At 39.2% G+C, this 17,468-nt stretch overlaps 2 protein-coding genes across 4 annotated transcripts in view; one reads left to right on the top strand and one right to left on the bottom strand.

Moving 5' to 3' along the window:
* Positions 1-642: 642 nt before the first annotated feature.
* Positions 643-17,463, bottom strand: ARSK (arylsulfatase family member K). Of its 3 annotated transcripts, none has more exons than XM_065661102.1 (9): positions 17,161-17,463; positions 15,681-15,810; positions 13,668-13,827; positions 11,710-11,992; positions 7,965-8,136; positions 6,320-6,544; positions 5,295-5,519; positions 4,944-5,210; positions 643-826 (listed from the first exon to the last, which is right to left on the bottom strand). In XM_065661102.1, exons 1-9 carry the CDS (start codon positions 17,302-17,304, stop codon positions 810-812), a joined length of 1,623 nt encoding a protein of 540 aa, XP_065517174.1. In that variant the 5' UTR covers positions 17,305-17,463; the 3' UTR covers positions 643-809. The 3 variants fall into 3 exon arrangements, with proteins under 3 accessions (XP_065517174.1, XP_065517175.1, XP_065517173.1); XM_065661103.1 differs by lacking the exon at positions 643-826 and adding an exon at positions 3,284-3,555 and having other exon boundaries at positions 6,320-6,478; XM_065661101.1 differs by lacking the exon at positions 643-826 and adding an exon at positions 3,284-3,555.
* The window catches only part of SKIC3 (SKI3 subunit of superkiller complex), a 56,605-nt gene continuing 56,448 nt past the window's right edge, over positions 17,312-17,468 (top strand). Inside the window, exon 1 of the mRNA XM_065661098.1 lies at positions 17,312-17,417. The gene's annotated coding sequence lies outside the window, so the exon portion shown is untranslated. The remainder of the gene's footprint in view (positions 17,418-17,468) is intronic.

Raw genomic sequence — 17,468 nt, forward strand, 5'->3', positions numbered from 1 at the left:
ACACACACATATATCTACATACATCAACACACACACATATATATGTATGTCCAAAACAGTACTAAAATAACACTTGGCATCAAACCTGCAGCTCACTTACTGACGACGTCTCTACAGTCACACTGGATTTTGTATACACGAATTATCCAGGCACCCCAGTTTGAAACCTTGCTCAGACTGTCAGCACACTGTGGACCCTACATGGCCCAGTCAGTAGGCAATCAGTACCCAACGGCTTCATATTACCGTCAAGACTTGCACTCTTATCTACAACCAACTACAGACCAAGATCCGCCTTGGCACATGAGGAGTCCTCCAGAAGCCTTTGAGGCAACGTTACTGTGCTGCTGAGTTTGTTAAAACACATGGTAGCAAAAGACTTTCTTCTCTTAGAAAATGAGCACAGTTAAGGACTCCTCATCATGAAAGACCTGTAACTAGACCCTGTTACTGCAAGCCTACTGTTGTCCCTTTTTCTCACCTGTGAAGTGGACATGTACCTGCAAAGTATGAACAGAATATAAGAGATTTCAACACAGAGCAGCCCAGGAGGCACTGAGAAACCCAGCAGAGTCAGAAGTCTCTTGCCTGGAGAGTCCTCTGAGTCTGGGACAGGATCTAGGGAAGGGCAGCAGACTTCCAAGATGGTTTTCACCCATTACCATCTTTTATTCCACCTCAGCCCCTGGCTTGGTGCCATCCAGACAACACTTTCTCCACAGCTGGAACCAGATGAGCGAAGTTCTGCTTTCTCCTTCCTTTCTTTAAACAGCACAGCCACAGGTATTAAGAGTGCATCAGGAGATAGCTCAGCTTGTGACCATCCCTATCAAAAGCATGTTAAAATTGCAATTAGTCTTCCTATTTTCTCACAGCCCCTTGGAAAGTGGACTCTCTATCACAGTCTGAGGTGAAATAATAACTAGTTTTGCTGGATCCTCCTTCTTCCAGGTTGATGATGGTGTTAAAACTGTTCATTCAAACAAGACATGGTGCCCACATAACCCTCTGGGTCCCATGCCAGAATCCCAAGCTACCAAGCAGCTACCAGAATGGCACTTTGTTGCTGCTGTTTAAATCCACTATGCACCATTCCATTTCAGGTGGGCTGGTGTAATTCTTGCATTAATTAACTAATTAGCTGTACAGAGCGAGGGGCTGTAACTGGCATGCTGGATTGGATGTCCAGGTAGGAAACAACCCTGCTTGTGGGAAAGTAATCTAACACACCGTAACTGTTCATGCGAAACATCTTTTAAGGCAGAGCAGGATCACTGTTCTGAGGCCATATCCTCATTTAGCTATAGTTTTATTAGTAAGATTTCCATCACACCTACTTCACCAGCTGAACATTTTTTATCATGTTGACAGTACAAATTAAGCTAAACCTACAATTTTCTGCAACAGGAGAGCTCTACTGGGAGTGCTAGGACTGGGCATGAATGACGTGTAGAGTTTATAGCTGGCAGCGTATGCATGTCATGCCCTCAGGATGGTGGTGGTAGTTCACATGTATGAAAATGACTGACAAACCAGAGCAGGTAACAGTGAGAACTCTGCGCCTGCAGATTTGAGCTCTGTTAAATGCTGTAATTGGACATAGGAGGGACCTCACCAATACCTGATGGAATGGTATTTACCCTGCAAAACTGCAGCCTAGACAGTTTGCTGTTCACCACTTTAATAGTTTTCCCTTTCCCTTCTATTTTGACCTTCAACCAATCCATGCTGAATTGTACCTGATTGAATGATTTCAGGTAACTTTTTCCAGCTAATCAAGACTACTTGTCATTTTAGTCTGTCCACAGAAGCGCTGCTAGCTCTCCTAGGGTGTATTTTCTCATGTTTAATAGAAGTATCTACTCCTGAATTCAAATTACTTTCTAAAAAGTACCAAACAGTGCAGACCTTATTTGATCAGCCCTCCCCTTTTTAACTTTTGGTACCTGCTACTGAGTTCGATTTTAGCCAGTCATGAACCTAACTTACAGTAATTTTACCTAGCTTTCTTTTACCTACCTTCTATTTCCATAGCTTGCTTAAAGTAAGATCAGACAGGCCACTGCCTAGGTGCATTCAATGTCTGGATTTTCCCACTGATTTTTTTTTTTTATTCCTGACTAGGCTAGCTGTCCTGACACAGGCAGCACATGAGTATTTTCCTGTGATTTGTTGGCAAATTTACAGTGGCAGTCTCTTACCTCCCCAGTGATCATCTGGACCCTGTATTTACAAAAATAATCCCATTTTTGTTCAGCAGGACAGTGCTGTCTCTCCTGCCTCTGTAAGCACTTGAAAGAGAGGTGCAGAAGCTGATCACATCAATGCCCTTGTTAGTCTTAGGTAAATCCTAAGAGGCTGTGTTGACCTGGCTACACCTCCTAAATACCTGGTTTGAACCTGCTGGCATCCTAGCCTGCCTCCTTCTCCCTTTCATTCAAAAATTTCTCTTCAATGTTAATACTATATAATTCCCTTAGCACGTTTTAAAACAAGTTTCTTCCTGTTAGTTAGCCAACCTTGCATGCTGCAAGCCTCATTTGTGTTACAATAATGCAGATGCATTCACATAACTAAATCAGAGTAATTGATTATGACCACACTGTTAAATGTATCTATTTTAGTATTTAAATTAGCTCAGTTTTATTCCAACACAGGTAGACTATTTATTGCAAACAGAGGCAGGAAGGCACTAGGGGGCTTTTGCCTTCTCTCTAGCTTTTAAGAACAAAGGTTCACATGCAAATAAAAAGTAACTTGGAAAATAAACCTTTGACAGGTTTATTTTTAACAAACAGGTCAGTGTCTTCTATTTAAATAAACATTTTAAGACTACTGGATACGAAAAGAAGAACCAGAGTAGACATACTGACTTCAGATCATATCACAACCTGCTACTGGTTGGCTCAGATACCACAGAATCACCTTGCAATGGAGCATCCCTGCCTCTTGATGCTGTATCTCTGCTTTCTGAGCTGACACGTTCCTAGGGTTTTCTGCATTATCTGCAAACCTGCCCCCATGCATTGGGCTCTTCTGGAAACCCTTAGATACAAGAAATTATTTCAAGGAATTATGGTAAGAAGTTTGTTTCTCCAAGTTGTTTTTCCATTTTTGTAAGTCTAACACTTATGAAGAAGTTAATCTTAAAAGCTTGTATATTAAAAAAAAGACACTGTCCATGGCACTGACAAAATACAATTTTCTCTAGAAGTTTCTTTAAGCATTTTCTAGTAATTTCCTTAAAAGTTCAGCTATTAAAAAAGCACACACACATACCACATCCAGTTCACTATAATTTTATTTTAATATATTCTATATGATGTACTGCATTCTGTCCAGACTTCTAGAAAGTTATCCGTTTATCCATCCTCTTCCCACCTGAACAAGCTTTCATATGGATGCATTTATTTTCTTTATTTATGCAGAAGGTTTACATTACACTGCTAAGATGTGTTTTTTTCTTAAATAATTTCATTACTATCTGAATTCAGCAAGAATCATAATGACGTGCTCCAGTGTTTGCATTTTTTTAATTATTAATTTGTTCCATGCCTAAAAAAAAAAAAAAAGCTCCCATAGCAGTAAGTAGTATAATGTTAGCCTTAATGTTCTATGAACAAAGAAACATAAAATAGCTAAAACATTCATAAATATGTACCCAATTCTAGAATGTTGTTTGCAAAATGCATGTGGAGTACTCTGACTCAGAAAATACATATATTTTTCATGTTTATTTTTGGTAGCTTACTGCTGAGTATTTATTTACAGATTTCAGAAAGCATTTAGGTATGAAGTATAATGTCATCCTGATTTGTTACAACAGTGGCAATAACTGTGATCAAGAATAAGCAAACCTAACTGCTGCTACAACAATTATGTTTTCCCTTAAGCAGAACAGTTACTAGCTAAATCTTACCCTTCTTCCAAAACTTCAACTGTTTTGTCCCATCCCTGGAAAAATGTGAACTGGTCTTTTTATGTTAACTTTTCCTGAAAGCTTCAATTGCATCTCTTCTGTGTACATTTCAGGTTCCAGTTCGCCACCCACTGACGCACATTAAAACATTTCCCTGAAGAACCTAACTGTATAATGGAGATTTATTCAAGCAATTTTCATCTAAAGCTATGCAAATCACACTGTCACTTTTCAGAGAACTCCTCTATGCACAGATTTGGTCAGAGGGTTGTTTTCTGCTTTTTTGTTTGTTTGTTTGTTTTAAACTTCTGACAGTGACCAGAGACTAGATGCCTCTTCTCCTGTGCACTTGTTCAGTTAGTAGCCCATGCACATTATTAGACAGCAAGGAGTGGTAAGTACCGTATCCAAAAGCAAGAGAACAGAAGAAAGATCTTGAAAACATGGAGTCAACCACGTACAAAACAGGAATGCTGACGTCGTAACTACTTGAATAAACTGCATATATATATTCAGACCAATAATACTTGTTAAGTTTTTGATTCGATTTTTACAGCCGAAGCTTCTCTTAGGTGGATGAACGTTTCTTCACTGTGGACTGAAAATCCATCTTGATGGAATGTTGGCTCCAGCACATTTCACTGTAACTGGTATGCCACTGCACTAAATTTTATAATCCTTGCCTCAGTCTGTCCTTAGAAATGGAAATTGCTGTTGAGTTCTAATGCATATTTGCTACCAGCTAAATATTATATACACACAATCAGTACTACATACTATCCTTCCCATATATATTAAGTGTTACAGAATTATAATATGTAAAAATCTAGATCTGTTGTGTTAGATTGTTGTGTAAAATGCTCTTGGCTTTTTAAAACATAGTGGTAATTGTTCAGGCATTGTTGCTTTCAATCACTTATATAAGACAATAATTTTAACACTTGAAATCCAGCATAATATTACAAATGAATAATGCTTTCATATTCTCAGTCATATTAGATCTAGATTGCTTTTATTTACTTACTTTGATGAAGCCATTTGTCAATTGCATTCTCATATTTTTCTGGTTCCTTTAACCAGTCTTGATGCCACCTAAGGTTGGCAATAACATTTGAGTAATTCTGACCTAAACTTTGTTTCCAGCTGATAAACTGTCTTTTGTTATACTCCTGAACAGAAGAAGAAACCTTTGGGTAGTTTATTATAGAGCGGAGTATTTTGTCCAAGGAATGTACCATTGCTGGGAATTTTACAGCAATGTTTGTTAGCTCATCTGGATCAGCAGTAAGATCTGGAACAAACACATGTCAGTTAGGAGCCAGTTCGCATTTAAGTAAATTAATGAGTTGGTCAGGACATAAAAGCAGCAACATACCAAACAGCTGTGGAAGTACTGAATAGCCATCTGAGAACGTGATATATTTCCATTTGCCAGTTCGAAGCATGTACACGGAAGAATTTACATTGCATCCATGGAACTCACTCAACACCCATGAGGGCCGATGCCCTTTGGGTGACACTGCATTCTCAGCCTTCCCATGTAGCAGTGGTATAAGAGAATATCCACTGATGTTCTGTGGGACAGGAATTCCTGCTATATCTAAGCAAAGATAAAGTCAAAATGCTACTGCAGTTACTTCAAGAAGTCTTCTTCTTGAAGAGCAAGCTTTGCAGAATGCCTTGAAAAGACCATTTTTTCTGAAAAAGTCCCAGATAAACAATCAAATGGTGATTTCACCTAATGTTCAGTTTCAACGAGATTCATCTCTTGCATAATTTATCACAGGTAACTGTTCAAAAAATTCACTCTAAAAAATAACTGCCATCTGCATGTAAGCAATTTGCTATCAGTCTTTTTTATTTGATTCTCTGCCCTACAATGAATATTGCCACATCTAAGAAGGTAAGTATGATATCCATCATCATATTGTATTATGCTTGACATGATCAATCATACATTTCCTATACAAACTTGCTATAACATTTCTTCCACGTTACCCTTTATAAAAGACATTCCTAATGAACCTGCTACCCTTTCATGTTTAATCTCATTTCTGGATGCATTTACACTGTAGTTTCTATAGTAAACTGTTAGGTATGAGGGCTATAAAAAATTATTCATATCTAAACTGCATCTGACTTTTTTATCAGTTTTCCTTTGTTTTAAGATACTCTTATAATCATTTACTATAATTGTGTTGGTGACAGTAACTTGAAGAGCATCACGAGCTCCTTTAATTTTTACATCAATTTTTTGCATTTTAATCTAAGTCCATACATATCCTCTGCCAATAAACCGTTATCTCCCACTGTTAGTACATTGTCTCACAAAGTGGAGATGAAAGCCTGACTATAACACAACTGGGGAAAAAAAGAAAAAAATTAAATTACTTAACTTACCAAGCATAGTAGGATATATATCCACAAGAGATACCACATTTGGTATTTGCTGCTGTTTTTTTATGCCTGGCCCCATAACTAAAAGGGGAACATGTGAACTTCCTTCATACATGCTCATTTTATAGAACTGTCGGTGTTCCATAGCAAGTTCTCCATGATCTGCAGTGAATATAACAATTGTTTTTTTAAGAAGCCCAGTATCTCTCAGAGCTGAAATAACCTCACCTGCAACAAGAAAAAGATACTGAAAGGCTATGTTCAAAATGTTCTTTCCAACTTCTGTACCTACAAAGAGGCATGCAAACCCTGAGGAATCCTAAAGAGAGGGCTGGAAAGTCCTCTCTGCCACAGAAGGCAGAGCCCAAAGCATTCATTCCAGAACAACAGTCGCCAGTGAGTTGCAGGGCTCTGGTTATCAACGAAGTATGGAGGGCACTCAACAACAACAAAAATGTCAAAAGTTAAGGGTGCACCACAGGACAAGCTGCATTTTTGCTATGTCACTTTTGTTTAATTTCTAGCATAACTAATACTAATCATTTCAACAGCAGTAGGTCAGCAGAAGCTCTGACACTACAATTAGGGTGAAGGGCTCTTGAGAGCATCCACTTTACACAGAATCAATGCAAGTTTCTCCTTCCTGTGTCTACAGCCCCTCAGAAGTTCCTTGCACTTTTGTGCAATGAAGACAGGGTCAATGAAGTCAGTAATCACTTACACATCTTCAACATTAAAGATGATTTGTGCATAAACAGACTAATTAAAAACTTAGAGTATGTTACCAAATGAAACCCCAGTGCTGTGACTTTGCAATACCTTCATTTCAGAAGTGCTGTCAGGCTCCAACTGATGTCTCTTTTTTTGTTTTTAATTTTCTTTAAAATGTGGAAGAGTAATTCTGTGTCTTGATCATTCTAACATTGCTAAAAAGATTAGCTTATTTATTCATTAATTTTATATTACAATATAAGGGAATTCTTGTTCTTTCACGGTCACTTTTCAAATTTTGAAATAAAATACTTGTCCTGGGTTCAGCTGTAACAGTAAATAAAGACCAATTTGTATTATAATTTTTATGTATGTAGATGTTACTGCAAACTAAAAAGAATTCTGAATGCCTAATTAATTCTTTTTTTTTCTCCTTAACTTTCAATAATATGCTGCTAAGGGAAACATCGTAAGTTTACTATGTGTAATAGCTGTCATCCAGTCTATTCTTTGAAATCAATCTCCCAGGAAATTGCTTGTGCCATAAAATGTACCTTTCCTTTCAGCTCTGCTTTGCTAGTCTGTCCCCATTCGCAGTTGCTTGCACTGATTCAGTTAGCACTTACTCAAGGAGTATTTAGTTCTTCTTGTACACTGGTCAGGCAATGTTTTGCTGCAGTTACTGGGCTTTTACAGGGTCTCTGACTGGTGGTTGTGATTACTTTTCGCAGTGCTCTGAATTCACCTTGCAATAGCCTTAAAAACTATCCAGTTATTTATCATACAGACTGATTAAGCAGCATCCCTGTGGCTTACTCCAAGATCTGAACTGTGCTTTGTTTTGTTTTGTTTTGTTTTTCCAGAAGACCAGCTTTATGGGCATTTAATTACAAAAATCAGAACAAGAAAACTCACTGTAGAATAAAACATTACCTACCGAGCATGGCATCTGTTTCCGCACACATAGCATAATAAAATGCTCTAATATTTCTCACTTCTTGCTTTGTGAACTCTCCTGTGCAATTCTTGGTGTAAGATGAGTAATAGTCTACTGGATGCATCTCTGAAAGAGAAGACCACTTGGGTATTTTAATAGCTTCATAAGTCACCTAAAAATAAAAGGAAATTAACATTACTTTAGCAACTAATTATTTTTTTTAAAAAACAGATTCAACTTAAAACTTTTTAGCAAAAATTCACAGTTCTCAACTTGTGGTCCAGGAAACATCAGCTTCTTATCCATTACATGGTGCTGCCAGCTTCCCCCTACCTCCCCTCTGCTTCCACAGATATGAAGTATTTTTAAGAGAGTGCTGTAAAATCAGCTAGAAACTAAGGCTAGGAGCCATAAATATGTGTTCTATTAGCTGATGTCTTTTTTAAGAGAGATACTGCAGAACAGCCTTCTGGAACTGTACTCCAGAGTAAGTCCAAAAGTACTGGCATAGTTCCATTAACTATAGGATAACTAAAACCCGTATGTATCGAAAAGATCAACTGTTATGTGAACCCACAGAACAACATGGAAATTTACTTAGTCTGGTAAGGTCTCTACAAAAGTGGATGACAAGTCTTGACATCTTGATAAAAAGAATTCACTATTACTAGTCCAATTTTCTAACACTTTTCTATTTGTTTCTACAGTTGTCAATCCATTCAGTTATAAAGAATTCTAAGATCAGTTTGAAACCAAAAAGCAGGAGCCAATCGGTTACAAATAATGATGGATTTGTATATTCAAATTGCCATGCTCACAGATACTGTGTGCTGTCGTACCAGCTTTAGAGCCTCAGCGTTTGATGTACACGTTTAGCCTAGGCAGTCATACTGTACATATTCCTTTAAGTAAGTGCTGCATTTAACAGTTAATTACTTCCATATTGTGGACTTAAAGCACAAGTTACCATGAAGCAGAGATGTAGTCTTTGTATAGAAAACTTAAGTTTTTAAATTAATAAACCACACGTGTTGCTCTAATTTATGTCTGGAAATCTTCTTAACAAACAAAGCAGAGGCCTATTATGGCACATCAACTCTAGTGCCTGTGCAGCACCTTCTGGGGCTGCAGCCACAGCTCCACTCCCAGGCTGTCCCCAAACATGGGCATTAACATAAATTAACTGAGGTGCTTACTTTCCAAGCAGCTCCATGAAGCACAAAAGCAATCAGACCAAAGGTGTCCTTAGATGCATTGCATCCCTGTTTATTGGTGCAGCAATTTAATAAGCATCAATCTCTGCTGAACCCAATTTGGTTTTGCCCCAAGGTGTGGATGGGTAACTAAGAGCTGTCCGGAGAGCTACTAGCACAGCATCTGTCTCTGGAGCACATGGTATAGTTTTGACCACCAGTGCTGTTATGGACATGTGTTCCAATACCCACAAAGTTCTACTTCCCACAACAGTCAGTATTCTCTATTAAGTTATCTAGCAGATATATTAAGTCATAGAATCATGTAGGTTAGAAAAGACCTTTAAGCTTATCAAGACCAGCCATTAACCCAGCACTGCCAAGTCCACCACTAAACCATGTCCCTCAGCGCTATGTCTACACTTGTTTTAAATACTTCCAGGGATGGTGACTCTACCACTTCCCTGGGCAGCCTGTTCCAGTGCTTGACAATTTCTTCTCTTTTTTATGAAGAAAATGTTCCTCATATCCAGTCTAAACCTCCCCTGGTGCAACTTGAGGCCATTTCCTCTCATCCTATCACTTGTTACTTGAGAGAAGAGACCAGCACCTAAACAGTTGGTAAGGCAGCAGGAGGTGAAGTGCCCATAGGTATAAAACGCAGCATTGCAATATAGTCAGACATACCAAAACCTAAGTTTTCTTAGAGCCTTTAGAAAATAGGCTGCAAGATGAAATTACAGAAAACAAAATAATAGCAGGCAATTGCTTCAGACTTCTTCCTATTGCTGAAGGTCCTTGGCTACAAAAAGCCACATTTTAGACTCCTCAAATGGTATTTATTAGTTACTTTAGACAAAACAGGATGCAAAAATGTCCCACTCCATTCACCATTCATCAGAAGACTGAAAGAGGTTATACAGGAAAAGGGTTCTACAGGAAAAGGGTTCTACAGGACTACAATGTAGTTTTAGGGATTCACAAAGTCATGAACCCTTTGTTTGTCTGATGTAACTCATAGCTAGGAAAAAAGCCATATGCCCTGAAAAAGTACCGGCTAGTGCAAAATACAGGGGACCATCTGCTTAGCAACACAGAGATTCATAAACATACCAGGTTGATATTCTGTTCTGTGTTAGCTACTCAGTAAACGTAATCTAATTCAAGTTCTTCATCTATGCAAACTTCTTCACGAGATTGATCTCTGTCATTTTCAAAGACTGCTTCTTCCATAGGCAAAACATGGAAGCTACATTCCATAAGAATCATCCAACAGTCAATAAATGGTAATATGTGGTTCACATAACTGAGTATGTGTATATAGTGGTGGAAGAGACCTCAACAAGCTATGGAGTTTATGTACTCTAACTGGATGACAAAAATTTGTGAGAGATGTTATAACTGCTTGCGACTTTAAAAATGCTAACCCCACTTCCCAAGATGTCTAACCCAGCAATTAGCACCTAGCAAGTCTTCTCTAATATCCAAGACAGATGTTGATTTTTGCAAATGAAGGTGTTTTTTTTTCCCCAGGCTTTTCCTCTACCCAAAAGCTTCTCACCATTTCCAGAAGAACCTACACCTTGTACACCCTTTTTTCTAAGACTTTGTATTCTTGTTGCACCAGGATAATTTTGCAGTTTCCCAGCAGAAAAGGCCACAAGTTACATGAACTAGAGGTGGGGTTTTTTTGGTGGGGTTTTTTTGTGTTTTTTTTTTTTGCAGGGGTGTGGTGTGGGTTTTTTCTGGTTGGTTCATTGGTTGGTTTGGTTGTTTTGGGGGTTTTGTTTATTTCGGTTTTTTGTTTGTTTGCTTGTTTTAATGAAGGCATGAAGTCTTTTCAAACCCAATTGTCAGTTCTCCAGCTGCAGAGAATCTTGATGCCTTTATGCAATGAATGCTGTTTTAACCCATTTATATTTTTAGGACAGATAATGGTGCCTGGAGACCACACAAGACAGAGAAAAAAAATTACTACTTCTTGGAATGGAGTGCAATCTGTTAGCTTTCCACCTATGGACACAGTGGGACTTTCCTGCACTCTAAAAACATCCAATAGCAACAGTGGCACAGAAGGAAATTAACAGAAAAGTGACTTCTGTGTCTTACTACTTTATGTTCTCGGTTCATATTGTAGGAAAAGTCAATCACTCCCTATAAAACTTAGAATGATGACATTCAGCATCATTTATAACAAGCACAATGAAAAATGCTACAATGAACTTCAGATCATTACTGAAGAAAAAAACTCAAACAGGTATGTATAGCAGCAATTTCATTTTCTGTTTAATGTGTTTTTAGCCACAGAACTCCAAATTTCTTTATTGATTCAGTAACGACTGCTAACAAACCCTTTCCTACAACAGAAAGAAATTCTTCACTTCTAATTGCTCAACCTTAGAGGAAAAATCTAACATCTTGACCAACAATTATCTTACTCTGCACTGACATATCTAAACTGGGTCTGACTTGAAAAGTCATGTGAGGAATAAAATATTGTTCATAACAAGTACATTTATAAATAAATATATTCAAATTTCATCTTCACATACCTTTCCAAGCCAATAGGGAGATGTTACAAATGTAGAGGATCCAAAATTTTCTCCTGCATAGGGTGATGGATATGGGTGCGGTAAATTCAGCCCCAAGTAAAGAACAAACGGTTGAGTAAGGTTAATGGCTTCATTCTTTATCCAATTAACTGCTTTATCAGTATTCTGCCAATCTGCTTCCATCACTCTCACATGCTTCTTATCACCAGTCAGGTTTACCATGGGTCTCCCTTCTTGGCGGAGCAGGAAGTCAACATCCCTAGTCCAAGCTTCCACACGGTTACTGAAAATACATACATATGATACATACTCAGTGGAAAATGTATTCTTCACACCTTCTCCAAGTCAAAAGAGCTAAGAATTCCTGAAGAATTTTCCTTATACTGCAATCTATTTGTGATTTCTACAATAAAGAGAATTGTTATTCAATTGATCAATAGCTATTACACATCTATTTTATACTCAAAGCTTTAGCAATTTTTTTCTGCTTCTGAATATTTTTTCTTATTTATTATAACTTCATGTCAGAATGGTTCTTCTCACATCTACAAAATAATATTTAGAAATAGCATCACCACCTTCTTGGCCCTGCTACTCTTTCTGGTATGGATTCACATTACTTTACCTGGTAAAGAGGGCATTAGGTTTTTGTTATTTGAAAAAGTCCTGTGGGAAACAACTTGCCTGGAGACGCTGCCCTTAGAAGTATCATTCTGGTTTTGGATAACACTATTACAACATTTTTAAACACTATCACTTACAACAAAAGTCTGTAAGAGTGATTTATCTTGTACAACTGCTTTTGATATAACTGATAAATGCTATCAGGAAAAGGGAACAATGGAGTAGAAGGGTGTAGAGAAAGCAAGAAGGAAAAAAAGAATGCTTTAATGATTTTTAACAGATTTTCTAATAGCATGACAATTTTGCCTCTCTAAAATGCTGAGAAATCTAAGCTGCAGATGTCCTTAATTCTTTGCCAGACTGAATGACACCACAGCTGCCATGAACAAGGGTTGGGGAGTTGGAACAGTTCATGAAGAACTGCAGCCCATTGGAAGGACCCATGTTAGAGAAGTTGGTGGAGGGCTGTCTCCCATAGGAAGGACCTCATGCTGGAGCAGGGGAGGAATGTGAGGAGTCTTCCCCTGAGAAGGAAGGAGCGGCAGAGACAGCATGAGATGAATTGACCACAACCCCCATTCCCCATCCCCCTGCACTGCTGGGGGTGAGGAGGTAAAGAAAATCAGCATGAAGTTGAGCCAGATTGTAGGAAGGGGGAACAAGACAGTGTTTCAAGATTTGGTTTTATTTCTCATTATCCTACTCTGACCGCTAACTGGCAATAAATTAAATTGATTTCCCTTAGTCAAGTCTGGTTTGCTTGAGACAGTAACTGGGGGGTGATCTCTCCCTGTCATTATCTCAGCCTACAACCCTTTAGTTCTATTTTCTCTCCTCTGTCCAGCTGAGGAGGGAGTGACACAGTGGCTTTGGTGGCCACTAGACATCCAGCCAGGCCCAACCCACTGCAACAGTGCAAGTGTTTGAAAAGGTGTGACCTTCAAAGAAAAAAAAAAAAAAGACAAAAAACCACGTCATGTTATCTGATGGTGGATTTGATACCCAAGCTTTATCAAATATGTTTTCCTACACTGCTGGTATAATACGGCCTGGAAGTCTCAAGACACCACTTTTGAATTTCACTTATAGAGCAATGCCAATGATCAAAAATAATCTTCATTCATATTGGGCAAAACACCACAGCCTTGATACTCACCTTCCATCTACAGGTAAAAGCCATAGTGCATCTGCATGGGATATGCTTGCTTGTGCACAAAGTTGCTAAATTTCTCTCAAATGAAAACTACCATTTCAGAGACAGAAACCACTTGCCAGACAATTACATGATTAATTCACTCCTGCCTGTTTTGCAGGAGAAGAATCTATCTGATTACCTTACTGAATGATGTCCAGAAGTGTAGTCCAATTTCCCATACTTCTGTGTGTGGTAGCCATGCTTCTCCATGAGCTCCATCCATGTTACATAACCTGGATCTAGACCTTTGAAGTTATTCCAAGACTCTGTTAAATGAGTGAAAAGACCACTCCACATCGCTAGGGAGAACAAAAAAATGACTTATGGTTTTTGATGAGGTGGTACTTCCTATCTGAATGCAAGTTACCTGAGAAGCGATCAATCATTATTTTAGTAGCAAAAAGTCCACATGTACAAAGTATTACACTTCCAAATCTTACTTTCATCATCAATACAAATAACAACTTTTACTAAAATAATCCCCAGAATTACAGAACGTCCCATCCAGGTGCTATGCAATCATTAAATCAAGGTTTCACGTAGATCAGGAAATATTCCTATTAATTGCAGACAGAAAATGCTATGGTAGTACAGATCCTGATGAAACAGTCATCTATTTACATTTACAGAGTATTATCTGCCCTTACTTCAGTTAAATTCGAACACGAATTTAAAGTTTGTGGAGGGAATTAGTATGTATTATTTTTACAAATACTATATGCCCTCAGTTTTATCCTCTTTAGGTAATTTACTTCACTATCAGCTCTAGAAAAAAAAAACAGATTATTAAAGAGGCTAAGAAGAAAAGAAACCAAAGGAAGACTTGCAAAGGAACTGTAAGGAAAGTATTTATTAGTGAATTCTTGTGTTTCTTTGCAAATTGTTGAGAATCATTCACTCTTCCCAATGCTAAGAGTCAAAAGGAGTCCTAAACTGGAACTAAGCTGTTCTATAAGCAACGGAAATATCCTGTACGCACGAATAGTGTGGCAGCCCTACCCTCGTACCATGGCAATACTCCTACCTTCCCCACCCTAAAATCCTCCTTCTCACCATCTCTTCTAGTGTGATCGCTGACACCTCCACAACAGATGTACCCTCAGCTCCCTGCAGGTCTCCAAGCCACTGGCTAAACAAGAGATGTCCTGCTAGTTCAGAGCTACACTTGTGATGACTAACAAGTAGTTACGATGGTGTTGGTGGACCACCTAAAATTATAAACGGAAATGATGAATTCTTAAATTCATCATGCGGTATCTTCCTCACTGGGAGCACTAGCTGCTATTTTCACAAAACTTCTTAGAATTAAATAATATACAGTTACTATTCTCAGCAACAAAGATTGTCTGAAAGACTCAAAAATCAAGAAAACAAGACTGATGGCATGTTCATGTACTCTCATTTAAGATGAGGCCCTGAAAACAGAAAAGGGTACTAGGTTATCAGTAAATAAAGTACTAAAAAATTAATCTGACAGCCTGTGCCTGCTGCAGTCAGGATGGGATGCTTGTTCCAGTGTGTGCTTGAGAGAAAGAGGTATCTTTCTTCCCTTCCTGAAACTGAAAGGTCTAGAAATGTTTTAAGATGTAAACTTTGCTTCCTTCTAACTTCCCAGCAAATTCTGCAAGTGGGAAATTGAACACAGGGCAATGACTGCAGCAAGTATATTCAAATATTCAATTAAAGCTATTGAAGAATACATAATGCATTCAGAACACCGCTTGGAATAAGTGTCATTGGAAGGCAGTACTATTTATCTTCTATTATGTAATACTATTTCCTGAGACAGGAAAGAGAATTATTAATTTTGCATTGGGGAGAGCAGTTCTGAATGTAGCTTTAGCACTGCAGCAGACAGACTGATGATTTTTCTTCAAATCCAGAAGGATTTTTTTTTAAATAGTGAAGCTGCAGTGGAGTTTGCAAAAAGATTTGCGAGCTCACACGTAGCTTGGAAAAGAAGAAACAAACAAACAAAAAATAATGAGAAACAGAAAAGAGATACATATAAAACATGAGTACCCTCTATAAATTCAGACACAAACCAAAAACAATTGGGTCTTACTGAAAAACAAAACAAATCCCCTAAATTAAATCCTTTAAAATTTCCCATTATTACCACGTATTTAAATTGACACATGCTTGGTCCTACCTGCGCGGGAAGGACAACAAATTGGAGAATTGGTATAGGCATTGAGAAAGACAGTGCCATATCTTTTCATAAAATTTATGAAAGGCAAATCCACAGTCTGATTTCCAGGATAAAAGGTCAAGCGTCCATCCTGCATAGAAAAACATTATATAAACAGTATGAAATCAAACTACTGCTACATCAATTCATAGTTCTATTACCTTAACTTGCATTACTCAAATTTTGCAAATTCTACTCAGGTACGGAAAATAAAATGTTGAGAAGCTTTAATTACACTAATTTAATGGATAAACAAAAGTAAAGGCGATGAGGCCTTTTTCATAGCAAAATTACTTCCTTTCTACTGCTATACACATTCTAATGTCCATTTCTTGCGGCAGTAGAGTCTGACCATGATGTATTCAACAGGGATAGCTATGGTGAAAGGTGATGAGAAGCCAGTCTGAATCCTGATGCAGATGTGTGCACCGGTACGTATTTCTGTGAAATCAGAACTGATCCTTCATCTTTTTATTCCTTTTAAAGGTTTATCCACACCACTTCTCTGTGAACTTATTTTACACTCTGGACTGGAAAAGTGGCAAGACAGCTGAGTTTGGTTTAGAATACAAGAGTTACCAACATTCTCAGTAACATGGGAGGCCTGTCTTCAGTTGTAAGCAAGGAAACATACCTGGTATTTGTGAATTAAAGATCTTTCCTACCTGTCTGGAGGTTAAAACAGCTGTATCAATAAATCATGTAGTAAAGCCACTAGAAATCCATAAAAACATATATACTAGTTCCTTTATCCTTTTAGCTGTAGATATACATCCAACAAGCTTACTGTAATATTTGTTATACCAAACAGTGCAAGTATGATGCCCAACAGCTTAACTCAGTCATTTGCTCTGTGATTACAGACATTCTCTATCCCATCCCTAATGTTCTTAGGATTTACAATGGCAAAAATAACAGGCTTTAGTGACCTTACTTTCCATTTTGCTTTCTAGGCCGAGAGAAAAGCATTCATTCCTTTTACACACCAGCTCTGCCCCATTAGCTGCTGCCCTGCTCTACAGCCCAGCTGACATGCCTCCCTCTGCCGTGAGCTGCGGTGACAACCTGGAGGTACCACAGCTGACGCCCCGTACCACACATGCAGACGTCTCTGACTATTGTAATCCACCTGTTGAATACGCGCAGCACGCTCCCATTAAGAAAGCCGAGTTTGGCTTACAATACAAGAATCGCCGACTGAGCGACACGGGAAGCCTGCCCCCATTACCCCAAGCAAGCCCTCCACCCCGTAGAGGTGGTGGAGAAAACCCAGCCCTGTAGCCTACGGCTGTAGAAGGAACAGTCACGGAAAAGTCCTCTCTGCTATTAGACATCATCGAAGGTCCCTCTGTCGCCGGCATGTGGGAAATGCCGCCGCTCAGGCAGCGCGGCCGCCCTCCCTCACCGCGCCCCCGGCCACCACCCCGCACAGGAGCCTCACCAAGGAGTCGCAGGCCACCAGCACTACGCTGGGCCGGGGCTGGCACACGGGGGCGCTGGGCCGCGGCCTCGCCACTGCCCAGGGCGCGGCGGCCATAAGGAGCAACAGCAGCCCGGCCCGCCCCAGCAGCACGCCGCCTGGCATCGGCCCTGCGCCGTGACCTCCCTCTCCCGGACAGAAGGAAGCGGCAGCCCAGAAGGCCGCTCCGGCCGCACCAGAGGATCAGCCGCCACAGCAGTCGCGCTCAGCACATCAGGGTACGGCTCCGAGCGGCGGCAAAAACTACATCTCCCACAATGCGCGAAGCA

The sequence above is a fragment of the Lathamus discolor genome, chromosome Z (assembly GCF_037157495.1).
Source record: "Lathamus discolor isolate bLatDis1 chromosome Z, bLatDis1.hap1, whole genome shotgun sequence".
In the NCBI taxonomy this organism is placed as follows: domain Eukaryota; kingdom Metazoa; phylum Chordata; class Aves; order Psittaciformes; family Psittacidae; genus Lathamus; species Lathamus discolor.